Genomic DNA, 27,884 nt, shown 5'->3' with positions numbered 1-27,884 from the left:
GTTTTCATTGTTATTATTTTCACTATCTTTTTCAATAGCTAGATTCAATTTTCATATTTGTTATCTTTTTTTATAAATAGAAATAATGATATATTTTCACTTATTTTGGTATTAATGAAACATTATTGTTCTTTCTAACAAAAAAAAATCTCCTAGGACTCTAGACTGGTAACATCAAGTCGTACGTATTTGCGTTCTGGGTCATAAAAAGGATCGGTACAAAATTTAAATAGGACATTAATGGATTAACCCAAAAAAATACTCTTAAACGGGTTGGGTGGAGTTAGATAAAGATTGCCCATTTGACTAATTTAAAAACATATCCGAAGAAGCATTACAAGAGAAAAGTAAGAGTTTCATCAATATAAAACCTTTAATTGTTCTAGTTTCTATATTTTATTTTTCCTGTAAATATGTCTTTAATTGAGTTTTTTAATTTGTCCTTGTGCTTTTATGATAAAACCTTTTAATTAATCCTTGAATTAAAAAAAATACATATTGCAATAATTAATTCCCTACATGACAAATATTCATCTTAGTTAAAAATAGGTAAACTTAGTTAAAAATAGTCAAAAGATTTAAATGGATTGATGGATAGAAAATTACGAGTCAAGTGGGTTTAAGAGGATATATATGAATATCCATTTTAAAAATGAACAGATCACGGAAGGATAATGGGTAAACATTATTCATATTTTGGTCCAACACATGGCCATCTATATCCATCCATTTATGGATTTAATTTTTATGAGATATATTTTTAGTGTAGTACTAGTTTTCCTTCTTTCACATATATAGAATAGGATCTGTCATGGTAAATCTTAGTTTTAACAGTAATTAAGGGAGCTCTAGCTAGATTGAAAGTATTTAACAGTTTTTTATTATATTTTATATATATAACTAATTAAAGTATTGCATTAAAAAAGATGGCGGAAAGGAGAAGATATATACAAACCTGCATAACACTCAGGTTTAGCAAATGAAACAAACGAAGAGGAAAAGGACCAAGAAAACCACAAAACAAAGAGACAACCATGGGATGCAGCTTTGCCTCCGCGCAAACATATCTGTCAAGCTAAATTACCAAGCTAAAAATCCAAGGGAAAATTCCATAAAACCAAAAACTATCTCGATTCCGATTTAAATTATTACTAAATCTTTCCAACTATCATCGATTTTTCCATATCAAAAGAGATCTTCAGACCAAGCTACTAGCAGTTTTTTATTATATATATAATAGTAATCATAATAATACGAATCATAACTGTGCTTTCACATGTAGTAATGAAAATGACTAAAGAAGAGATTAAAAAGACTGTTTCAACAAAATATGATCAACAGCTAACTTAGCATCCGCATTTTGTAGTCGCTTGTTCTACGAGATATATTAAAAGCAGTAGAATACAAAACCAAATTATGTAAATTGTCTGTTTCTTTCTATATATGTTCAAAAATATAGAGTTAACTCTCTCGCCTGTGATAAAGAAAAGGTTATACGTAGCAGGGACTTTTTCTTGCAGTACTGGCGCAATCTGAAAGTAAGTGATAATTCATTGGGAAATCTTTACCAGTCATTTCTATTACTCTTAATATATCAACAATATTTCTGTAATAATCTGGATTTTTTTTATTAAGGAAAAAAATTCAACTTTTCATATAATTTGATGTGTGTGTTGGGGGGAGAGGGGGGGTGAAAAAAAAGAAGAAGAAGCCAGAAACATAAGAGAATCAAACCGGAAGAAGGAGAAGAAGCCAGAACCAAAAGAGAAAAAAACAGAAAGGAGAAGAAGAAGAAGAAGAGAGGAAGAAGGAAATGACGAGAAAGGGGAAAGATGGATGATACGATTTCAACAAGTTAAGGTAAGATACCACGTACAACTTTTTTACAAGGAAAGTGGCCGAATATCATGAGGTGAAAATTCGATATATGACTGTGGGTGATCAATATGAATATGTTTTATAAGTATTTATAAAATATTCGTGCGCATATGGAGTGCGTAGTTGATATAAGTGTATTTTTTAAAAAGTAATTTTGAAATATTTGTGATTGCATATGGTGTGAACAATTATTATGAAATATATTATATGATTATGATGAAATGTGATGTATGCATCACATTTGATATATTTGATGCATATGGTATCATTTGTAAGGGATGTGTTTAATGCATGCTCGTGGGCGGGGCGTGCATGTGATATATTTGATGTGAAAGGTTTGATGTGACATGAACTGATATAACTTGGTTATGTCATGTTATGAGAATTTCTAAGTAAATCATCATGTATTTATTTTGATTATAATTCAGTCATGAAAACTCATCCTTTTTCATAAGGATTTTTATTGTAGCCATGTGGATTCTAAATAAAGGAGGAAGTCGGTTGATGTTTAATTAATTATGGATAATGGGACAATGATTTAGAGATTCATTATTATTAAAGTTTTATATTATTACTTATATTTGTGTTTGGATTAAAGTATTTGATGGTATAAAAAGTATACATGGAGATTTCCTGATATTTGTATTTGGTATTGTGGTAGTTTTTATGATTGTGGTATGTAAAAGATAGTTTTATAAATAGTACTTTTAGTTAAGTTTGGTTTGATATTTATATATGTTTGGTTAAAACCGTGGTTGAATAAAAAATAGTTTAATACGTTTGGTTAAAAGAATGATTTTTAAATTGAGGTTATAAAATAATTAATATATATATTAATATTGATGGTTTTTAATTTAAATATTGTAGATTTAACTACTGTTATTACATCATGAAATAAATAATACTTATATAAAATATTTTTTATTGTTCCATTAAACTATCTATAATTTCATCACGTACAAAATTCATCCGACAAGGATTACAGTTTCCTTGGTTTCTTTAAGCACGCAACAACATCAGGTAAAATATCATCAGGAACAAAATTGAGATTGCGATCAAATTCTATAAATGTTACGTTATCAAGCGACCTCCTTCTAATTTTTCGAATAAAACACAATTAAAAATAAAAATAAAAATTGAATTTTTTTTTAACTGGGTCAAACCCGATTCAATGCATTTAGCTTTAGACCAGACCCGGTTCGGCCGGAACAATGGAGACTACAGCTTCCTTAGTTTCTTTAAGCGTACAACAACATCAGGTAAAATATCATCAGGAATAAAATTGAAATTGCGATCAAATTCTGCAAATGCTACGTCATCAAGCGATTTCCTTCTAATTTTTTAAATAAAATACAATTAAAAATTAAAATTAATTATTTTTTAACTGAATTGGATCCGGTTTAATACATTTAACTTTAGATTCAAACACAATTTATATGAATTCCACACCAATAATAAAGTGAGTTTTATCGTTATCAAATATACAAATTGTACAATTTGCTTTAAAATTAAGTTGACGCAGCCGCGTAAACCACTATACAAAGTCTCTCTTTTTATAAATCTAATATTTCAAAGTGAAAATCTCAAATATTAACCGCTCAATTATTTTCTTAGAAACATAAATCTGAAATTGTAGTCTATATCACAAACACACATCAGTCAACTCAACAACTAATACGCGTGATTTTTTTCAATTTGTACTCTTCTTAATTTCTGGCCGCTTCTGATGAATTCTGGACTTGCTCCAGGACTGATGACACGAAGTTGTACAAACCTATCTACGTGGTGGCAATGGATCCAAAGAAATCCAATAAAACGGTGTTTTGCTTTTTTGAAATCGAGACAGGAAATCTAGCAAGGATGCAAGAACGGTGACCTTTCAGTCCACAAAAAATGCCTTCTGGAGTGATTTCATTTCAAAGGTGAGGGTCCCCACACACGCTGTCCTGCAAACTTCTCTCTTGCAAAATTAAGCTCCAACTTTCTAGCATTTATATACATGGCATACTATCATATGACCCACTATATATAATCTTCTTCTTTTTTCAAGTAAAGCAAATATATGAAAGTTCCTGAACTGTTGTATAGTAATATTACTGTTAACTACTAGAAAATAAAGTAACACTGGTCCAAAAGCAAACATGAAAAGACTGCGGCTACAGAAGTCACTATCCAAGATATGAAATCCTTAAAACTCTTAGGTACAGTTGAGGTGTTCGAAGAGAAGATTAAAAAACAGCTTGAAGAAAATTGAGCTGCCTCTCTTATTGAAACCCCATGATGTGAAGATCTCCAGGGTAACTGCTTCATGTCTCCAAAAGGCCTTTCTTCCACGAAACGACTCGCATTCCTGACCTGGAAAACGATCCCGAACTTTGTTAATCACATGATCTCTTTCTTTTTCTTTCTTTTTTCTCCCTGATAAAAAAAAAATGCAATCGGAATTAACCTCCCAATTTCGACATCAAACGAAGCTAGTACTTACAGAAAAAAGAAAAAAAGATTCTGGGTTAAGCTTTTAAATATTGGCATATAGATGACACAGAGAGAAAAAGTTTAGAATTAATGAAATAATATCGATAATCATTTTCTTCTCCAATTAAAAGTGATTGTACTCGGGAGGAGGAGTGAGTTTACCATGCAGCGGTAGAAAGTGTCTCGGTCATGTCTGTTATCGCATGTGGTGGGGCTTCTTAATTTCCTATCAGAAAAACTAAGTGGTGGGGCTCTAATATGTACGTTCTCCTCCTGCTAAATGTAACCACAAAATAATTTCTTCCCTGAGCTTGTATGTGTTTGTTTCGATATTTGAAAATAAGATTGAGTTATTCTAGTAGCTAGTGATTTGAAAAATAATTGTTCATAGTGTTTGAATTGTTTTTTAAGTATATTTTTTATATCACGGTAAATTCAGAGAGGGAAAGAAATCGTAGATATACTGCAAGGCATGATCTTCAAGTATTAGAGGAATAGAAAGGAAGGAAAATATAATAATAGGGGAGGAGCTAGGGAGAGTTGGCTTAACATTTAACCCCAATATTCACATCATCCCTTCCGCTAAATCATTGGATTATCGATTACTGCCATTAATTTCTGTCAAGGTGCCACAATTCAAATGGGAAAGGAGGAGCCAAAGTGGGAGAAAGTCTGGCCTACTTCTAAGACTTTTCGTGGGAAATCATGCACAGTTAGCAAAGTTACTACTGCTACTACTATATAATGATAATGATAGTAGAAGTTGGATTTATCCTATGCTCACACAATTAGGCATATTATAATAATAGAAGACTATCCAGGAGAGGTAAGAAAATGCATTCCTCAACGCTAAAATTAATTTTCATCCAGTAAAAATCAGCTATAATATACTTAAAAATCTATAAATAGGAGCCTAATAAAATTAATTGGACACATGACCAAACAGAAAAGACATTTCGTTTGAGCACCCTAAGACCGGCAGCTAGGCGCACTCGTGACTCTGGCAGATATATGTGTAGGAAAAAAGAAATTCAGATAAAAAGAAATAAGAACAAAAGGACAAGAAAAGAAACAAAAGCCAATACATGTTCTCCCATCTCATGACTGCTCCCCTCATGCAAAGAAACAGGTCAGACAGATAATAGGGATAGAAATTCTTTTTTTTCCAAAACCCCAAAAAGAAAGGGAAAATCATCAAGGACACATTTACCAATGGAAGCAGAAAAATTTTACTTTCTAATCATATCCGAGTATGATCATTAAAAACGTCACTAGACTATATATAGTAGAAGAGAGTTTAGTTCACGTACCGATACTTTTGTCATCTAGCATTTTTTTTTCTTCACTGAAAACTCCCATTTCCTCCGAAAGATTGGCTTGTCGGCGCCGCAGAAATATTCGCGTTATGTCTCTCTGAATCCAAGGAGGAGCCACCCATATCCATGCCATGATGCTGACGCTGTGGCTGCTGCTGTTTTTCTCTCTGTGAAAACCCTGATGATCCACTCATGCTTCTCACTATTTGAGGACCAACACCAAGAAAGTCTCTTGTCAATCTATCAGACCCACCAATGCTTGCATTGAGACTTTGGTGCAACTTTGCTTCATCCATATTAGTGTTGCCAAAATTTGGGCCGTGGTGCTGCTTTTCTTGCTCCAAACTTGTCCTGCTTGCAGTATATCCACCATAGGGGTTTTCTTGTGCATGTCCGGAACCAAACATGGAGGAATTCCCAGGAGCAAATGAGTTCATTAGGTCATGAAGATTATTCTCGTTTTCGCTGAACATGCCACTAAAGTTCCCACCAACAAGCGGCCTATCTGATTTGTTACCACTTGAGGAAGAGCTACCAAAACTTCTAAGTAATGAAGCACTGTTGTTGCTTGAGCTTGAACCCATTTGAGCAGCCTTTTGAAGCAGAGCAGTAGCAGACATATGAGAGACCATGTTATCATTCTGAACCGAAGAGCTGTAGAGAGAAGGGACACCGGAGGTCATTTGATTACCCATTACATTATTTGAGAAGATATTACTCCCTTCACCACCACCAGCACCATTTTGGTTGTTGAAATGAGTACTGGGCATTAGCAATCCTGAAGTTGGTAGGTTGCTGTTGGAATTGTTTGCATTGTTGCCGTTGGAAATGCTGCTTGCGGTGCTACTATTGGAAAGAAAGCTGAGGTTGAACAGATTGCCAGCAGAGGGAGGGTTGCCTGTGGTGTTGTGAATATCAGCAAATTGCATCAGTCCATGATGGAACGGCTTATTTTGCAACAAGTCTTGCTGAGATTGGTTTTCATCATGATAATTCTGGTTTGGTTCTTGCATGAAGAAAGCAGGTGAGGGCATTTGCTGTGGAGGTCGAAACGACGATGAACCAATTGATGAAGGGAGAAGATGATCGAATTGTCCAGTCCGGGCACCACCGCCACCAAGTCGTAAAACGTCAGTAGACTGGTTGTTGTGGTCTTGTAATGAGGAGATTTGAGTTCCTACTTGAGATAAGCCTAAGGTCATGTTGCTACTTCCATACAGATGGCTTCCAATTGTGTTCAAGTTGGTAGGAGGGTTTCTTGCACTTTCTTGAGCCAGCGCATCACAGAATGCCCTGTGAGTGATAAAGCTGTCACGCCTGCAACAATTATTAGAGAAGAAGCTATAAGATCATCTCAGAGAGATAGTAAAAGTACACAAAAAGACGAAAGAAAAGTTGAGAAGAACTATAAACAGGAATTTATGTCTGCTAGCTCTACGTACTACATCAAACTATACAATTTTGAAAGAAAAAATTACATAGTTATAGATATGAATAATTGTGAAATATGATGCCAGCTACCTCAAGGCACATGAGTATGTCCACTACTATTATAGAAACTGTGATAATAGACGTGATTCTAATACATATATATAGTTAATCCAAATTATAGAGCCACTAAAGAAAAATTAAGTTCATCTCCGTGACTGATGGCATTTAATCAACATACATACATACATTCATATATATATATATATATATATATATATATATATATATATATATATATATGAAGATTTCATGAGTTCCTGTCCATTATTCTTGGCTTCCCCATTTTCTTGATGCGTCCCATCTTCAGCAAAAGGCGCCCGAATTGTCGCGGTCCAGCAATTAAATGACAAAGGCTTGTAGATCCAGTACTTACAATAGCTATACATCACATCCAAATAAAAACTAGGGTTCCATATCGGCTGTAAAAATAAAAAGAGTTGTAGAAAAATGGTACATGAAGCATGGGGAAGGGCAGAGAGGTGTTTAGGATGCATGAGTCTTCAATAATTGAAGACTTAAGTTGGTAAAAAAATGTAGAAAGTAGAGAAGAATGTGAAAGAAAGGAGTTCAACCATAATTTCCTTAGGAGACAGAAACATAGTAATTACGGGCTATGGAGGGGTAGGTGTGAAAGAGGTTTGGACAGGGACAGTATTATTAAACAATCGACCATGTAACACCATTTGAAGAACTGGCCCTTCAATAAATGCAACAAGAGAATGTGTTTAACCTCATGATAAGACATCAATCAAAGAAAGTCCATTTCAGGACTTCTTTTTAATGCGAGTCTCATGATGCCTGCTGATTTCCCGCTTGAAGGCTGACTGTTCAAAAACGAGGAACCAGTCTAAAATCATCACATCTATTGAAACCCTTCCTTGGTGATCAACTCTAAACACCCCCATATATGTCACTGCAATTCTCTCTCTAAACTGTAAAACCACGCAGCTCTAGCAGAACGGCAGCAATGGGGGGAGAGAGGGAGATGAAGGGAGAGAAGGATGGCTAGTTAGGGCCCAGCTAACTTTATCATTAAAAGGAGTACCTGCAAGAGCACAGACCTGATCACATCTAGCCAACCCATAAGAGAACAAACATGGTAAAATACACGAGCAAGCTCTACAATATGGCATAGCAACACGTGAATAGGAAAAAGGATAAACGGCCAAAAAGGGCGGTGGTTTTGAGGAGAACGAAAAAAAATGTACTCTCTCTTTTCTTTTTTCCTCTCTCTTTGTTAATCGGCCTCTCACCAAAACCTCAATGACCATGGTGGCAGTTTCAATAGATTATTCACGTGCGAGTGCATGTTTTCTGCTCTCTCACCTCTCCACTGCAGTAACCAGTTGAAAAGTCTTCAGAAAAATAAAACTTGAAGAGAAGGATAGAAGAAATGGAGAAAAAGTATCAAAACTTTTCTCTTCTCTCTTGTCGCTTGATCGAGGAATCTTCGCCCTAAAACAAATAAGCTTAGTGGTCGTACTATACTCGTAACGCCTCTTCCGTTTCTTCTCTTTCAAACTTTTTGTTGGTGTCGTATATGAATTGAGGGATAGCCGTCCTCCTTCGAAGGAAGAGGAAGATATACGTACAGCATTAATGAGAAGATGGGATGATTAATTAATTAATTAGCAGTTACCTTGAGAAGAGAGTGCCACAGTCACATCTGTATTCTCTAGTGCCACAAGTCTTAGAATGGGCTTTCCAATCAGACTGGACTGCATATTTTTTTGAGCACTTCTCACACTTCCATTTCTTCTCACCATGTTTTCTTGAGTAGTGCTTTTTGATTCCAGTAAGATCACCAAGAGCTCTAGAAGGCTCATGGTGGACGCATGTGGGTTCGGGGCACAGATAAACCTTCCTCTTCACTTCTTTTGTAGTCTTCTGCTTTAGCTTCCAAGGCAGGTTATGTCCTCTTCTGTGGAGCTGTAGATTTTGCTCCCTTTGGAACCCTTTGTTGCATACCTCACATATGAACCTGTTTGTTGCCATTAGGGTCTTGGGAGATAGTGCTATCACCTCTGCGTCTGGATCTGTTATGAAAAATGACAAACAACAAATTATTAGAAAAATCAAAATTTTAATTACAAATTAAGGAAAAGGAAACTTGCGGGAAGACATTTTTAAAACATAGTATATGTCTATATACATCCATGCCAATTCCACTAAAAAACTTGGGTTTCTTTTAATTGGATTTTTGTGAAAGAAGCATAAACGAAGATGGGGGAAAATGTAAAAGATTGAGTGAAATATATATTGAGAAAATCATTTTGTTGCTTATGTAACTAGGTAGATCGATCTTTAGATAAAATTGATGATACTTGCTTGGTGTTCCAGGTTGGTTTCTCTTTTTCTTCTGTGGCGGTGGAGCCTGAGCTGAAGATGAAGTTGGAGTTGAGGAATGCTGTTGTTTCATCTGCTGGTTTTGATCTTCTTCCCTGATTCCAAAAAAAGGCGCCGATGAAGAAGAAGCAGCCATATTCTTCAGAGAGTTCTTCTACCTTCTTTCTTCTTCTTGAAGTTCTCTTCGCTTCTTCTGCTGTTAGTCTCGCAAGGCAATTAATAGTCTTGAAAACCAACACAGCCCCACATGCAATTTAAGCTCCTGCTAGATATTCTTATCTTATAAAGGCAAAAAAACAGCAAATTCAGGCTTTGGGGTATTGATTAATGAGAACCCTAAAATGGGAAATAATATCTGATAGAGAACCTAAAATCAAGGGAGATATGAAGAGAAAGGCAAAAGGTATAAATTGCAGCCCATGGCGTAGCATTAGATTCCTCTTTTCTTCTGTTCCCTTTGTTTTAAACGCTCGGATTTTGAACGAGTGAGGTTACTCTTGTTCTTCTTTGATTTGGTGTCATGCAGATACACTAACACATATACACGCCATAATTTACTTCTTTTTATTTATTTATTTTATCTTCTTAATTTTTTTCACAGTTTTTTTCCTTTCTTGATATTGCTCAATAATTTCCTACCTTAAAATGACATTACCAAATGAAGATAATTAATTGAGAGAGAGAGAGAGAGAGCAGAGTGGGGGTAAGGCTTACGAGTCGGTGGACCCAATCCATCACACAAAACGACATAGGATGGTTTGCGAGGGTGGCATGAACAGCTACACCGTCTCTCTCTTACATTTCGTATCTGGCTATTCACTTCCAGACAAACCTTCCCTCATCACTCCCTCTCTCGGTGGACCTCACAGTAAAATATTTAGTATATACTTAACTAATTTTCCATTTGGGATCCATGTAACAGTAAACCCAATTTAACCAAGGCAAATTTGGCAATACCTTTTATTGGAAAAACATAAAACGATTGATTCTTTTTCTCACTTCAACCACGTGTACATTGATTTAGTTTCAACAGGATATTTATAATGTATGAATCGAGCGGTACAAACATTCGATCCAGACTGAATGGGTCAATACTTGATTTTTATCATATAAAAAAAATTCAATCAGCTATAATTTAATGATCAGTACGGGTGTTTCTCTGTTTTTATAAAAATTCTCGTGTCCGAATACTTTTATTTTGTAATTAAAAAAAAAACATGCAGAAGAGAGTAAACTCCTTGAATTGTACTCCAACGGTGAGATTTTATATTAAAAAAATGGATACAAGATTGGTTTTCTGTGTATTGATGAAAAACTAGGGTAGCCCACCTGAGACTTGACTGGGGAACCCGGCAGCATTCATGAAGCTGTTGGCCGTCTGAGAATCAGCTTGGGGACTGTATAGCATAGTTCATCACTGTTTTTGACACCCCTCTGGTTGACTGGCATGCAAAGGGCAAAAAAGGGTCAGCCGCTAGCCTTTGTCAAGTACACTGGAATTTATCCAGTTGAGCTCGGTTCCATGCAACAGGGACCCTGGCTATCACATCAAGGTGTGTGGGGGCATCTCAGTCATTTCGAACGACCTGGAGAAAAGACCTAATATCCAACCACCAGGCACGGTCTCTAATTTTCTTAAGCTTTGCAGTATTCCTTGCTAGCTTCGCATGCATCCCTGTCATTTCTACGATGTTGCCTCTGAAATATGGCCATGGGATTTTACAGGGTTAGATGGTAAATTGGCATCGTAAAAGTTTCTTTGGAATCGATTTTATGCTAAGATTGATTCTAATTATTTAAGTAAATTGATTTGATTTGATTTGCTAATCGAAAGTCTTTATTTGAAACAGGTTTTAATTGAAATTGCGAGATTTATTTGACCTGAACAAGTGAAAATCACTCAACTTGCTGCTCTCATCTCTTGAAAAAATTGTGTCAATCATATTTGTGTGGGAGAAGGACGGTAGTGAAGTTAATGTTTAAGGGATCAAGTTCTGAAAAACAAATCACACGCGTTTTAATGTGATTTGCAAAATTATAAACATCTCTAATTTTAATTAATTAGCTGTGGAATTCATTTGTATTGATTAAAATCTTCTAAATTTTAGAATGGAGTAAATGATTTTATTTCTATTCAAATATTATATATCCAAACAGCCTATAAAAAGTGATATACACAGGGTTCAGGTATAGTCGAGAAGACTGTGATGCAATAAAAAGAATAATGTGCTTGAAGTGGGAATTTGAAGCCTGGATTGGGACAGTTGTATTCTACTTTAAATTTCCCAGATTAATGTTTTTTATTCCATGCCAGCTACATTTTTTATTCCTATCGACGCCGGTGGATTAACCTCTTGATGTATACATAAACGGTCAGTCGCCTTTTTTCTATAATATTGTTTGGAAATTAATTATGGAGCTGTCTTCTAAACTAGTTGAATTTAAAGTAGTATATATCTGTTAGAGAATAATATAAATCATATTATAGACCTCATCTAATAGCATAAATTATTGGGTTGAGATGGTTCTTTAACATGGTATCAGAGTTTTAATGACCAAGTGATTATAAGTTCGAATCTCACTATCTCTATTTATTTGATAAAAATTAATCATAAGGTAATATGAATCTATATAAGTTTTAAGCTCAAAAAATATTCACTTGAAGGGATGCGTTGAAGAATATGATTTAAAAAAAAATGCTCTAATTAATTGGGTTATTGGGTTGAGATTGGGAATTCATTGTTTAAAAAAATGCTCTAAGTAATTTTTATATTAGTTTATGATATCCTGTGGAGAATCTGGTTGGTTAGAAACAAATTGGTTTTTAAGAGTTTGTGGTTAGCTTTATGGCACTGGTGATAATTAATATTAAATCCTCGATTATTATTAAAAAAAATACGAACATGGCTAGCATTTTTTCTCTTTTATTTACAAGCAAGTCGGAGCACATTAAATTGGCGTATAATTTTTTACTCTCGAGTATAATCAACAATTAATTGTGGTCTGCATGAACCTAGAAAACAAAAAAAAAAATATTTGTAAACGAAGAAAAATAATCGTAGGTATTAGTTTATCATTCATCAGCAGTCTGCTGGATAATTAGATTTAAAGCCTTCAATGAAGCTAGTTTCATAGGAAATATAACAAGATAATTAAAGAGAAAATTAGTGGTCACTTCGACGAGGAGATATAGATATGGTAACAAGAGAGAGGCATTGATCCAGACAATAAGACCATTAAGTGACAACACAACAGCATGTTGGCATCACGAGGATGATAGTTCTGTTCGAAGATGGACACGCTGTATTTTCATTTTCAATCACGGCGGCCTAGTACAATACCATCCGTTTTTATTTTATTTCCTGACGTGTGGAGCTGCTTGGGAAAGTATTTAAAACTGTGTTTTTAATAATTTTAAATTTTTTTAAAATTAATATTTTAAATATTTTTTATATATACTGATATCAAAAATATTTTTTAATATATTTTCAAATAAAAAATATTTTTAAAAACAACTACTTCTATATTCTCAAATAACTTATTTATTTTCTCTAACAGCTCAGTTTTTCTTGATAGCCTAATGCTTAATTCTTTTGGCCTTTTAACTAAATATTTTTATTTATGGCCAAGTTATTGGTTAAAATGATAATTTAATTAATATAAAAAAATATCAATAAAAAATAAACTAACAAAAAAGAAAAGAAAAGAAATACATGAACTTATTTGGATTATTAAACAACTCACTATTAACCTAATAAAAGAAAAACAAAAATAAATAAACTTCAAAAAAATAGAAAACACTAGCTTAAAAATAATTAAGCTAAAAAAAACAACTCAATATTAACCTAATAAAAGAAAAACAAAAATAGATAAACTTAAAAAAAAATAGAAAACACTAGCTTAAAAATAGTTAAGCTAAAAAAAACAACTAAATATGGCCTGGTAATTCATTATTTTTTTTGTTGATTTTGGTCTTTGCTTTTTTTTTATGTTTTAGATCCTTTATAAAAAAAAATTACAATTTCATCACTCAATATTTTTTCAAATAAAAACTGAGCTTTGTGTTTTTTTTTATGAGGTAATCTCGGGTCATGAGTTTGAAAGATTAGTTCGGGATGACTCTTTATCTTTTTTAATATTAATATTTTTTTTCAATTTTATCATTCAATATTATGTTGGGTATGAATCGGGTTTTATGATATTTTTTTATTTTTTTTCGATGAAGTTATTCTAGTTTTATGTTGTAAGTCTCGAGATTGACAAATCGACCCCGGTGAACTCGATTCTTTTTTTTTCTTTACTAACTAAATCACATAAATCAAATTCCCAAATAACAAAATGAGAAAATACATAAAATAAAATGCTGTTTTATCATTTGGGAATTTGAGTTTGTGATTTTTTTGGGTTTTCTTTCTACGAGGTAATTTCACCTGGATGACCCGGGTCACGGATTTAGGGGATTAGCTATGAATTACTTTGGTTTTTTTAATTATTTTTTTATGTTTTTGAATTGTTTTGATGTACTTATATCAAAAATAATTTTAAAAAATAAAAAAATATTTCAATGCATTTTCGAGCAAGAAGTACTTTGAAAAACAACAACTACTACACTATCAAATACCACTGAACAAGGCAAATAAACCCACCCTTGATAGTAGTAAAAATAATAACAATAACAATATCTTTTCGCATTATATTAAAAACTTAGTATTATTTATAAGTGGAAAATTAAAATTGATAGAGAAAGTTGACGTGAGATGTATCTCTCGTAGTGTATATATTAGCATATTGGCCCGTATTTCGCAACGAGTCAATAACAAATTATTTTTAAATAGAAAAAATATTTTAAGTGTTTTAGGTCTGACATCAATATCAAACACAAGAGTTTTGAGTTTGACAATCATACCTTGATCCAACACGCGCTAATAATTTTTGAAATAAAAAATAAAAAAGACAATGTTCCCGTGATGTTCTGAATTTTTACAGTGTGATTCACAATGCAAACAGTCTATATCTATAATATGATATACAATGTAGTTATTATATTTATATAGTATCAAGATAGTGATTCCCCTATGCGTTTTAATGCGTGGTATAATATCTTTCATCACGTAAAGGTGGGTTCCACATAAATATGAAACAATGAGTAGTAGATGCATCAGGAGCACTAGTTATTTTAAATTTATGCGTATACTTTGCTTTTAGTTTTCTTATCACAGTCACAAGTTAAATATGCTATTGAAAAAATAAAATATTTCTTAAAAAATCAATATCTTAATGGTTAGAAAAATATTTTTATATAAAATTTTAAATAAATAAACATCGTAAGTATTTTTTTTTCAGAAAATCTTGTTGATTTCTAGATGAGATTGGAAATTATTATATAAACAAGACTAGTTATTCTAATATGGAAGTATTTTCAATGTTCTCTCTTTTTATTAGATATGAAAAATTACTAAGTTTCCATACATTTAAATTAGCCATGGAAATCAATATCTGGAGTTTTTGAATTTTATTTCTAAATTTAGCCTTTTAGGCCCACGTTGTTTTTAACCTTTTTAAGGATAAAGCCCACGAGTCAAGTAAAATTCGGGATGAAGTAATCCATAAAAAGGGTTAGTTGTTAAGTTTTTGTGGACATATATTCCTTAAAACGCCAACAAATAAAATGGTAATTTGAATCTCCTTGGAAAAAAAAAATAAGACCATAGTTGGTAAGTTGCCGTCTAGATTTATTTCACGTGAAGGATTTTTTTGTTAAAAGAAATTTATTGAATTACTTTATATAATAAATATCTATTTCATACTTTTATTTTCTCTTGATGATCGATTTTAGACTTTCTTAACTTTGTAAAAATAATTAATTTTATTGTTTATTTTGATTCTTAAAAGATGAATTGTAAGGATTTTATGTGGTGACCGTATTGAGCCAAATTAAGTGTTGACCGAAATAAAGTTTTTATATATATATATATATATATATATATATATATATATATAATATCTTAAAGGCATACCCTTCGTATCAATTTAGAGTGTTTAAAAAAAATGCAAAAGACTTTAGATCTCTTTGAACTGTTGATCAGAGCAGAATTAATCCTTTAATAAATTATTGACACTCGAAATTCATAACAAAATTGACGAACTAATTAAATTATTTTTTTTATTAGATAAACTTATATTTTCATTCAATTAGTGTTGATTCAAGCATGTGAGATGCACGTGATTTTTGTATTTCGACCTTTAAAAACGGATCAAATATGAAAAACAGAAGGAAAATTAATGAAAAAAAGTGGAATTATTTTCTTTTTTCAATATTTCTTCTCTCTCTCTCTGTTTTTTTTTTTTTTAATTTGAACTAGTTTAAAGGTCGAGGTATGATAGCCGCGTGCATTGCACACGCTTTAGTTGAGACTGATTATACGAAGACCTGGATTTAACTAGTCAGCTACTTGGTTTTGTTCAGGAACTTCGAGTGCCGGATAATTTATCCAGGAGCTGGTTCCATTTTGACCAATAGTTCATGGGGCTTGATACCTTTTAGAAAAATAAATTATTCAACGTACTGATTTTAAAATTTGAATTAAAAAAAGTCATGGAAATTTATTTAACCATTATACTTTTCCTCCGTGTTCAGGAAAAGAAAAAATGTTGAACCTTGATCCAAAACAATGTCCAATACAAACAAGAGAAAAAGAAAACTGGACACGTGCAATTGTCTTTTAAAACTTGAAGAATAGCTAGGGACACTTAAATTTGACTTAAAAAATGATGAAGTTGGATTAGTCGACGTGGCTTTACAAGCTCATGTTCGTGGCACGCGTCAAAATTAGTCTTATTTGGGTTTATTTGGAATACAGTGTAAATTGTATTTTTTTATTTTATTTAATTTTTTAATTTAAAAAATAATATTTTTAAATATTTTTAAATCATTTCCAAATAAAAAGTGTTTTAAAAAATAACCATAACTATACCTCAAATGCACTCTAAATAGAGATTAGTTAAAATTATTTTTTTAAAAAAATATTTTTAAATTTGTTACATTATTTTAATATATTAATATTAAAAATAAAATTTTAAAATAAAAAATATTATTTTAATATATTTTTAAATAAAAAATATTTTAAAAAATAATTATTACCATTTTCTAAACCCCACCTAAATTTTGTTAATTGGTTTTGAGGAATTTTAGCTTGAAATATTTATCTTATTGAAGCCAGAACATTGATATGTCTAGTGATGAGATTGGTCGAGCTTCAAGGACGAGTCAGTGAAATTAATTGAGGTCACAATCAAGAAATCAATCAAATCGAGCTCGAGCTTCATACTTTAAATTCAAACCAAAATAAACAAGTTTTATATTTTTAAAATTTGAAAACAAAAACATCAAATGAAAACCACACACCATACATAAAAATAATAATTTATTTCAAGGTAATTCTTAACCTGTACACTCATTCTCAACAAGTCAAATTAATAAATTTTATCAGTCAAGTCTTGAATATTTTTCACATCTTTGTTAGGGTCCTTTTGTCAAAAAAAAAAAAAAATCTAATATTTTCCATTTAATGTGTATGTTCTACGCAATAAAAAAATATCCATTTGGAGAATATTTAGCATAAAAGGTAATTATCATCAACAAAAGCACCCAATTGAAATTATCGAAATCATTCGGAAACAAACCCATGAAATTCACAAGTTTAGTATCCAGTCGAGGTTGTGTGTATATATAGGAGAGGGACCAAGGTTGTCATTTATATAACTTTTTCAAATTGATCCGAGTAGATTTTTATTTTTTAAATTAAAAGGAGTTAGAAATATAATTGGTTAGAAATAAATTCTAGTTTAAATTAAAAGTTCCGTAAGAAAAAATATTTAATTAACAGTTTAAAATTTTATGCTTCTAACTCATGCTACATTCCTTTTAAAAAAACTTTTCTTTTAATTGCTTTTACTAGATAATTTTATAATTTAAAGTTATTTTAACTCTTTCTTGTCATAAATTATCTATAGAAAAATATTTTCTGAACTGTAAGTTAAAACCAAAAGTTATAGTTTAAAATGTCAAACGAATTCTAATCAGATTACACTGTCTCCTCATTTTTAAAGAACCGAGCCGAGGTCCAAGTTTAAGCAGGTACTGAAACTGGCCCGAAAGGAAACCCTCTCAATCTTACACCATTATTGTTTGCTGGGAAGGGCTCGCAAAAGCAAGAACGTGTCTTTTCAACACTGTGTTTGTTTTGATGGTTAAAAAATATTTTTGATTTTTGATTTTTTTTAATTTACTAATATCAAAAATAAATTTTAAAAAATTAAAAAAAAATATTTTAAAAAATATTTTTTACCACAGTCTCAAATATTTTCTAAATTAATAAAATGAAGGATAAATGTTTATCCCCTTTTAAAATAATACTTAAATTTTTATTTTCTTTTGTTTATTTTTTTAATTTAAAAATCTAATTTTATTACTAGTCACTGAGTTATTTTTTCCGCTATGTTCCAAGTTGAACCAATTTTTTTTTGAAGGTAGAAAATATATAAAAGAACTAGATGAAAAAAAAATATGGATCCAAAACCAGCCTAAACGACAGTAATAAAATGATTTGTCCTTTAAAAAGAATTTTAATATAATATATATTTTTTTAAAAAACAAAAATATCAATATGTATCGGATCAATTCGGGTTAATTTGTCAAATCTGTGATCCGGTTCATGAAATATTTATAATTCCATGAAAAAAATATACAATTAAGCACAAAAATTAGATATTTATAAAACTAAACAAATAATAAGATATTTATTTGAAATCACAATAATTTTATAAAAATCAAATCAAAATATATCATGAATACTAATTCAAAACAAACTAAATGTCAAGAAATAATAATGATTTTTTTAACAAAAAACCAACTTTGATAAATAAAATAAAATAAAATTTGGTTTAACATTCTTTTTTAAATTATTTTTTATTTAATTATATTGTAAAAAAATAATAAAAAATAATAAAAAAACCCAGCATTAAATTAAATAAAAAAAGTTCAAGTGTACGGCGTGTTGCCTGGCATGCCAATGCTTTTAATTTTTTTTTTTTAAAGTTCAAAATTATACGGTAACGTAATATTCCCAAATACTTTTAAAAATTAAAATAAAAAAATAGAAAGTGAGTCATTGTATTATTTAATGAATTTGAAATTCAATTCTATGTAATTTAGTCAGTAATTAATATGATAAATAAGATAATAATAATAATAAATTATTATTTAAAATTATATTTTAGTTGTATGTAATGTTAAAAAAACACACGAAGAGATAAATTTGGCCGAAAAGTAAAAGCTGGAATCACACCAACAGACCGAAAAGTAAAACTCTTCAGATTTCATACCGTCACTTTAACCACAGGACTAAATAGAAAATTGCGATCAATTTACACCCAATTTTATTTTAACAAACACCATTTGTTTTTGAAAAAAAATAATCACATCTGATTTTTTTACAAATATATGCATTTCCGAGACGAATTTTTAACCGGGTTAATTTGATTCCTGCCAGTATATTTGTAGCAGAAGAAGAGAGAGTTAGCAGCCAAGAACGGAAATTCAGATAAAAGTTTAAAATAGGGTTCTTGGAGGCATCCACCCTTGGATCGTTTTAACGCTTCTCCTAGCCCTCCCCTCCCCTCCCCTGTTTGTTTCACCCAGTTCAGCTGAGTTGATTTATTTATTAAGTTGGGGGTGGATAACATACAGATATCTCTGACTCTATTCCCTCCTCATTTTCTAAACCCTCCCTCGCTTATTTAAATAAATAAATGTAACAAATTCTCCAAAAAATAAAAAAATGGAGGTTCCTGTATTGACGAGCATTCACTCCGTTTCTCTCTCCTCCAAAACCGCCCTTTACATGGATCGCTGCAGCTTCTTTCGTAAGAGATTGAATTGCAAAAAGCGTTGTCGTCTTCGAATTAAAGTGAGCTCAGAGAAGGATGATGATGATGGTTCATTGAGTTTTAAAAGCGACGCTGTTAATTTTTGCGGGGGAGGACAATCCGGCGATTTAGTAGATGTAATAAGCATTGGCAGCAGGAAGGACGCTGTTGTTGATTTCTGTTTCGACTCGCCTTTACAGTTATCGTCTTCGCTCCTCCGATTTTGGTATCACCGCAATTCTTTCTTTATTTCTTTTTTACTTTATTTTATCATAGATCCTCTTGCAATTCCTTAATTTGTTTTTGCTTTTTTTTTTCTGGCAGGAATATTCAGACCAAAGATTCCGTGAATGTTCAGTTGCAAGAAAGGGTTCTTGAAAAAGGTTTGCGTTTCTAATTTTCTTAGGTTAGGTACCAATCTTTTTGTTTTTTAGCAATAACTCAATTTTTTGTTCTTCTTTTATTAATGTCTGCAGATGTTAATCCAAGGGTTATGGAAGTTTCGCAGTTTCTAAAGTTCCCTTCAAAGGCCATTGTCCTTGTTTGTACTTTCCTTAACTATCAATCTCTTATATTTTGGGCTGCTGTAATGATTAAATTGTTATCTGCTAAAACTAAATGAGTATACTTAATTACTTATGAAGGTAGACTGGCATGTGAAATTATTTAGCACCCTCAGCTCTGTGTATTGTTCCTCCACTCACAACAAAAAGAGGAACTGCCTTGATAGCTACAATGGAGGGCAACTCCCATGATAACTACCAATGCATAGGGAGTATCTAATACTCTATCGACTTACACTTCTATCAACCGCAACAAGCATGATTGATGTTATCAGAATACTTGTCATATTGACTATCTGGCGTCAATCTTGTAAATGCTTCATAGCTGCCTGCTGAAATAAGAAAAGATTCAAAGACCCCAACTTTAGAAATTGTCTGCTCAATTGGAGTATTTGTGAACACTGATGAGAAGGGGAAACAATTTTAGTGCATCAAATATGAAATGTAGTCAGAACATATAAGCACGTGAACTGAGAAATTTCTAGCTTGCCCAAATGGATTTTGTTAAGAAAGTGTATCCTCTGAAATATAATCTTTCAAGTCCCACCTTGCCCTTTTCAATTCTTAATACTTTTGCATATCTCTTTAACGTATGCCATTATATTTCCAACACTTTTTTGTATATAACTGGGTCTGTGAAGAAAACTTAACTTTAGGATCCGATTTTAATGAATAAACAGAAACCAGAAAAATTATATCATGCTAATTGCTTTCTCATTCTCAACTAGAAATCTTACAATGCTGTGGTTTTTTCCCCTCTAGGTGGCTAGTGCAGGATATGGCTTGGATCATATTACAGCAATTGATATTCTTAAAACAAGGAGGTTCGGGAATGGATTTACTGTTGCTATTTTTCTAAAGCCTTTCAGTTTTGAAGGACAAAGGCGCCAAGATGAGGTATGGTATTTGGCAACTGTTGATGTCAGATGCTTTTTTACTGTAAAAAAAATAAAAATATTCGTCAATGGTAATCCACTGGAAGATGTTCTTTGCAGTTGTATCTATTCATATATGCGCATTAAAATATGGTCAGAAAACTTGGAAGCTACCCAACAACCTCTCAGTCTGACAGTGAAAATCCCTTGTTCATTATTTTAAGTTGCATGCAAATGTGGTATATTTTTTCTGATTTTGGTGATAACAGTCATTGCTCATTTTGTCATGTTAACCGACTAAATAACTTCAGGAGATAACAGGCTGAAAATATGTCATTTTTCTGAAATAGTATTAATTTGTGTAGGTGATTTCAAAGAACTGCCTTATGCTGGGTAGGCCAGAAATTTGTTGGATGTTTGTTGACTCAGACATCTGAAACCTCCTTTTGTTTTCTTTCAATGTTCTTTGGGAGAGGAAGATTTCCTTTCCATTGCACTTTAGACATGGGAGTTTAATATATCAATTAGGAGACTCTTTCTCTTGTTGATAAAGAACCAAGAAACACATGAAGGATTATTATTTGAGTATTTAATTTAGGAATTTTATTATTCAGTTTCTGACTCAGTTCATGGGATTTAGGAGGTAGAAAGCTGCAACTTCTTGGCTATAGGTTCTACCCAACTCACCCAACTAAGCCTTGCAAATTTGTTGGAGTTGGATATGTTAATTATTTGTTCCATTCTCCACTGTCCAATGTATATCATCAATAAGAATTTTCCATAATTATTGAGATTATACCCTTTTCACATGTAGCGTGTCTGAAGCAACAATTTTGTGATTTGGCTTTCTAATCAAGTATTTGCCTCAGCGTTGTGATTGTCTATCATTTCGCAGGTGAAAGATTTGGTAGGAAAGCTTCAAGAGTATACAAATTTCTGTATTGGTAAGCAATGCGGTATATCCTTCGATAATAACTCATCTTTTTACACAAAACCAGCGAGAAGTCTTTGTTTATTATGACCTCTATTTTTAGTTTTCTCTGGCGCATTTGCCACCGTTTCATTAGTAAAATAGCTGGTTATTTGCTGGTGGCCAAAGCAATTTCTGGGAATTCACTCTTTTTTCCCCTTTACACCTGGATTATCTTTGTATGTCTGTAAATGAAAGCTTTAAGTTATAAATGAATTTAAAAGTAAAGGGATTGAATATATAGCTTCTGAAACCATAAGGACTAGTTAATTAGTTGGATTAAACTATAGGGACTAAGTCATATTTAACTCATGTTTTTTGCTCAATATAAAAAGGAGACCATCATCTATACATCTGGGGCTGCTAGGAGACTGGTAAGCCTGATAAGCTTTGCATGTTGTTTTTGTAATTACAGATATTGACACTGATGCACTCCTAAAAAGGGACTTGGTCACTCTAGATGAGGCCTTGAAGTCTGCAAACAGTGCTGTTTTATTGGCCATAAATGCCATCTCTATTCTTGTCTCGGTTAGCATGCGTTCTGTCCTTTCTCTTTGACAATCAATATTCATGCCATGGTTCCTCTAATTTGGTTATTACCGGTACGTTTTCAGGAGATGCACCAGAAAATAATTGATGCAGTGCATAATAATGTGAAGGAACTCAAAGTTTCAGAAGTTATAAAAGTAAGTCTCTGTGACTATCTCCATTTGTGCAAGTTATTCATGCTTTTTCATTGTTCTTGTCTTTCTTGTTTTGTTTTGTTTTTTAATTAGTTTTTTACTCAAGATTTAAACAAATTTTCTCATTCATAGATTGTTGTTTGTCTGTTTTCTTTTCTGCGTTATTTTTCTGTTTTATCTTCTGAAGCTAATCCAACCATTTACAGATACTGGAGAGCTACAAAGAAGCAAAAATTGGATTTGGCACTGGTAACAGCATTAGAAGTTCAATTATACAGGCTCTATATGATTGCCCTTTCATTGGTGCCGGTGTTAAGGTATAATTAAAACAAATTTGAGTGGAGAACTTGCAAAAGTTTTGCCATAACTGTTTCAACAAGTGTTGATTGCACTTGTATCCTAGGCATGGCTTCTTCTTTTCTGCGTTATGCAATGATAGATATTTTTAAATAACTATTTTGCTTTACATATGAAGACTGAATAGCCATTTTTCTCGATGCATATGCATGCTCTCTCATGTTTGTCCATTCTTTGGTTGTTTGTTGTGCACAGGAATTAAATGGAATTGTTATATGCATTATTGCAAGTTCTGTTCTTATGGACGACAAAGATGTACATGCCTCTCTGCTTACTTTCCGACGAACAGCAAATTACACGGGTGAAATCATTATTTGTACATCTCATGAGCCTAATCTGGAGCCCAACATGCTGGTAACAACAGTTGTTATTGTAGGGTAATAATCCTTGCTCTGCATATAAAAACTTGAATTGATTAAATCTTGATTCTCAATTCCTTGTGCAATGGTTGGAGTTGGTATCCCTTAATATGCTGTTCTGTCATTCTTGAGTTGAGTTAGTTTAGGCCACAAACTAGTGTTCGCTCCCCTTTTGCATTTACATTTGATTATGGAATATATAACAGTCTCTCAATGTTGAGAAAATCTGAAAAAGCCTTTTCCAGTGATAACCGTTCTTCTGGAAATAATGAAAATGTAAGAAAGCTACTTTGCATCACATTAGTTATGATTGTTGTAGTTCTAGTTTCCTCTTTTATTGCCTAGAGCTGTGTGGTATTTCATTTAACTTCTGTGGTTTCTTTGTTTGGTTTTATCTTCAGTCTTCCCCCACCCCCTTATTCCTATGTAAATGTTCAGTGTACCATTGCTAATTGTGATGGTTTTGTTTATATTTAGGGTTATGCATTTTCTTCTCAATTTTTAATTTAAATTTTATGTGATCACCAGCTGTATTGAGCAACAGGCTCCTCAGAAAAGCAGCATATTCTCCAAACTGGCCCAGCATTTCCCTTTTGTTTTTAAACTTCTGAGGATATCCCACCAAAAACCTTGTGGCAACAAAGGAAAAGATATGGAAGATGCACAGCTATCGAAGGGGATAGATTCACCAGACTCTGGTGTGGTGGAAAACACAAGTTCTGTAGAAGGTTTAGTCAATGGTGTTGACAAGCACTCCAAGGACTCTGAGAGGGTATCAGGCGGTGATTATGTTGACATTTATAGTTCAAGGTGCTGTTGAGCATTGGTTTATATTGAGATCTCCCACACACACAGTCCATCGTTTTTTCTAATATTTTTGCTTTTTGGTATTTTAGGAATTACAACAATGGAGTTGAAGAAGATGGGGTTGGCCTTTTAGAAGAAGATACGATAGAGTCTTCTAATTTTTACAATCAAAACATGGAAGGTTGCACCAAAAAGTTCCTTGTTGTATTTCAGTCCCTGCTGACTACACAAATTTCAATTGGTTAAAGCACCTTGGATTAATCTATTTTGAGGTCTTAAATTTCTTTGTTTGACACCATGTTTACATACGTGTAGAAACTCCTGCTTTCCAAAGGGAACCACTCATTAGTAGGAATATGGGGCCAGGATATCAGATTGCACAGGAGTGGGCCAAAGAAAGGGCCGGAGCCACTCCAGTGCTTGATGATATGAGCATCTTCCAACTTCCAATTGGTGTAAGACCTTCAGAAGAGTCGAAAGGCAGTCTAAACATCTCATATGCCACAGAACTCTCAGAACCAAAAACTGAGGATGATTTCAAAGGCCAGACACTTGTTAATTCAACTATCCCTTCTTGGGGTGATGCAGGTTTTGTAGCAGTGAGGGATTTTTATAATAATGCATCCACACTGTTAAAGGGTAAAAATCCTGATGTGCTTAAAAAGCAAGGAATTCTTTCTGCTCGTGCTGCATCTATGCTGGTAATTTCCATCTCATGAAAACAGACCCAAAAATGCAAGTCCAGTTCTGGGTTCTAATCTGAAAAGCTATTTTTTTGAAGCTAGACATTCTGTTTCTGTTGGCTAATTGTTGGAATAATCCTGTTTCTGGAAGAAAGTTGTACTTGCTAGTGCTTTAGTATAATAATCTGAGCTGCTTTTAATTTTAAATGGAAATTCTGTCCATTTTCATGTCAGACTTGTCATCTAAATTTGCTAGTTATAAATTGGAATGTGTGGTTATTATCTGTGCATAAAAGAGAGAACCATGAAACTCTAATACTCCAATATTTTCTACTAATTCTACAAATTTATTGTTGTTGCATTTAATCTGTTTAGATGGAGTTGGTTAGTGGTGGGTTTTCTTCGAAATGGTTATCTGACATTCAAACCACGTTTGGTAAGATCACCATGGAGTGAAAGATAGTGAAACACTAGTTCCTTAAAAACTGATTTTCTGAAGAAATAAAAACAGTTCAATGGCCATGCATTGTCTTTTGTTTTTATTTTTTTCATAAGCTGGAACTCCTTTATTTGAATTCTGTAATTTTTGACAAAGAAACCATAATTTTACTCAGATATTTACAGGCAAACATGAACCTGAAATACTTTACCTTTTCTTCTTTCTTTCTAGTAATCGAGAAACTTCCTCTATATCATTGAGATCAATCGATCTATTTCTGTTCTGATTCCGATTTTCACACAGGAAGCTGAGCGAGATTCACCAAAGAAGTGGAGTCCTATTATGGAAATGCAGTACAGGGGAGGCGTCTACAGGGGGCGGTGCCAAGGAGGTCTGCCAGAAGGGAAGGTACTTTGCTATAACCCTAGAATGTTCAGAAAGTTCAATTTCTGGTGATATTTGTTTCATCTGTAGTAGAAGAAACCAGAACCCACTTGAATAAGTTATTATGCAGGGCCGTCTGATCCTTCAGGATGGAAGCATGTATGATGGCATGTGGCGCTATGGTAAGAGATCAGGCCCAGGTACATTCTACTTTAGCAATGGGGATGTATTCCAGGGATCATGGAGGGATGATGTAATGCATGGCAAGGTTGGTCTCACGTGTCTCACCTCTTCCTCTTTCTAACTTGACTGATGACCTTCAAAATAAGAGAATCTTTGTGACCAACTTCATCATTCTCTAGCATTATGAGGCTCTGTGTTTTGTGCCAAATTTAGATAGAATTGATTCTTAGTGACTGCATTAAGGCAACATCTTGGTTATTTCTAACACTAAAATCTCTAATCTTGGATGGCTCTATAACATTAACCACCATTTGGAAGCATTTTGAAGATTAAAATATACATATATAGGTGCAACACAGTCCTAAGAGGTGCTGATTTTTGGCACACATGTTCCGACGGCGTTGGGAATCTTTTTGGTAGTAAGAGGCAATATCCAAAACACATCCACAACATGTGCCTGTGCGTGGTGGGTTTGTGCGAGTGGGGGTGGTGATATGGGGATGGCAAGGTTCTATGCACTATATCCTCTTTTCATTTTTGTCCCCACAAAAGAAAAAATGCTTCCATAAATTCAACCAAGACCAACATATATGCATTACATTTTCTTTGCTCTACATCCAGGGCCCTACTTTCTGAACTGCTGCTGCACCTTCCATTATTGAGGATGGCAAGGGCCTATGCACTATATCCTCTCCTCGTTCATGTCCCACAAAAAAAAAAAAATGCTTTAATAATTTCAATCAAGACCAACCTAAATGGACTGCATTTTTCTGCTTTATGTCCAGGCCCCTTCTTTCTGAAGTGCCACTGCATCCTTTATTGTTGGTATGGAAATAATTGTAATTCAAACTTTGTTTTTGAGTGTTGCTCTGCATTTCTTGTTTGTGTAGGGCTGGTTTTATTTTCATTCTGGGGATCGATGGTTTGCAAACTTTTGGAAGGGAAAGGCCAATGGTGAAAGCCGCTTCTATTCAAAGTTTGGTGATGTATTTTTTGGCCATTTCCAAGATGGATGGCGACATGGCCACTTCCTTTGTATTGATGTTGATGGAGCAAGGTCTGTACTCAATTCACTATGGAACACTATTTAATTTCAGCCAGTCTTCAATAACATTGATTTGGCATGTTATGCAAAATAATTATTCAATAATTTGTTCTCATTTCCTGGCATAATCCTTTTGTTATGCAATGAACGTTGGTATTGAATTAATAAACATCACAGCTACATATTTACACGAGATTCACATGTATAAATGCAATTTATGAAGTCTGGAACATTCATGCTGATACATCTTTCTTCTTCTTGCACGAGCTCAAGTGGAGCACTTCTTTAGGTGTAAACGCTAATACTTTTGACTTGCATGACCCCAAATCTTGGAATATAAATCAATTAATACAAATTCCCTATGTGCACAGGTATGTTGAGACGTGGGATGAGGGTGTTCTTGTAAGCCGTGAGCAATTGGACTCCGATAATGGTGGTGGATAAAGATTATGTACTCTTATAATTTTAGTTATGCTTCTCGTTGATTTGTTTTTTTTACACTTGCATGTAAAGCCGTTATCTGTTTCTCTAGGTTTAGAAGGTATTCCATATGTTTGAAAGTTATGTCCAGAACCTAGCTACAGCAACTCTGCTATCCAGTGGTGTTCTTCAACATCCCTCCCCAGCAACATGTTCACTAGAAGGTGTAGTTTGTAAAGCAGATGTGCATTGATTTTGTTTTTCCAATAGCCATATTGATAAATTCGAAAACAATGAACATCTTGTAGGAAAATGGTTAGTTATATATTCATCTTAAGAAGACAGTTGACTTCTTATAAAGCAAGCAGAAATTATTCTTCTTGTTACGGTGCTGGCTGGCGGGGTTGGTTTCGAATGATTTCTGCTGAAATTTCTAGGGAGTCAGCGAATTCTTGAAAGCTCTGGATGTTACCCTAATCAGCCGCATACATTTAGATGAAACATTTGTTGGGGTTCAATTTGGATGGAGAGAGGATTAGGGATTTTATTCGAGGATTGAACGAAAACGTTGGCTAAATATTGGATTATCTTCCGAGCAAGTAGGGTCAGGGTATGTCTCTTGCATGAATGTTGGTGATGGGGGATGAGGATGGCTGCGGTGGAGGGATTCATCTAGGTGGTGG

General features: G+C 33.2%; 2 protein-coding genes across 4 annotated transcripts; one reads left to right on the top strand and one right to left on the bottom strand.

Moving 5' to 3' along the window:
• Positions 1–3,941: 3,941 nt before the first annotated feature.
• Positions 3,942–10,057, bottom strand: LOC133697621 (protein indeterminate-domain 5, chloroplastic-like). 3 transcript variants are annotated; one of them, XM_062120303.1, is made up of 4 exons: positions 9,489–10,056; positions 8,800–9,196; positions 5,664–6,986; positions 3,942–4,296 (listed from the first exon to the last, which is right to left on the bottom strand). In XM_062120303.1, the coding sequence occupies exons 1-3, from the start codon at positions 9,640–9,642 to the stop codon at positions 5,696–5,698; spliced, it is 1,842 nt and encodes a 613-aa protein (XP_061976287.1). In that variant the 5' UTR covers positions 9,643–10,056; the 3' UTR covers positions 3,942–4,296; positions 5,664–5,695. The 3 variants fall into 3 exon arrangements, with proteins under 3 accessions (XP_061976287.1, XP_061976289.1, XP_061976290.1); XM_062120305.1 differs by having other exon boundaries at positions 3,942–4,233; XM_062120306.1 differs by lacking the exon at positions 3,942–4,296 and having other exon boundaries at positions 5,663–6,986; positions 9,489–10,057.
• An 8,974-nt stretch (positions 10,058–19,031) lies between these two features.
• Positions 19,032–27,545, top strand: LOC133697417 (protein ACCUMULATION AND REPLICATION OF CHLOROPLASTS 3, chloroplastic). The gene is made up of 16 exons (XM_062119944.1): positions 19,032–19,659; positions 19,758–19,816; positions 19,910–19,974; positions 20,759–20,893; positions 21,767–21,815; positions 22,257–22,369; positions 22,456–22,527; positions 22,731–22,841; positions 23,077–23,258; positions 23,769–24,050; positions 24,137–24,228; positions 24,363–24,748; positions 25,473–25,577; positions 25,684–25,821; positions 26,627–26,793; positions 27,153–27,545. Exons 1-16 carry the CDS (start codon positions 19,346–19,348, stop codon positions 27,223–27,225), a joined length of 2,343 nt encoding a protein of 780 aa, XP_061975928.1. The 5' UTR covers positions 19,032–19,345; the 3' UTR covers positions 27,226–27,545.
• Positions 27,546–27,884: the final 339 nt, after the last annotated feature.

Source organism: Populus nigra, chromosome 6 (genome assembly GCF_951802175.1).
Source record: "Populus nigra chromosome 6, ddPopNigr1.1, whole genome shotgun sequence".
Lineage (NCBI taxonomy): Eukaryota > Viridiplantae > Streptophyta > Magnoliopsida > Malpighiales > Salicaceae > Populus > Populus nigra.
This window is presented reverse-complemented; position numbering and strand designations above follow the sequence as displayed.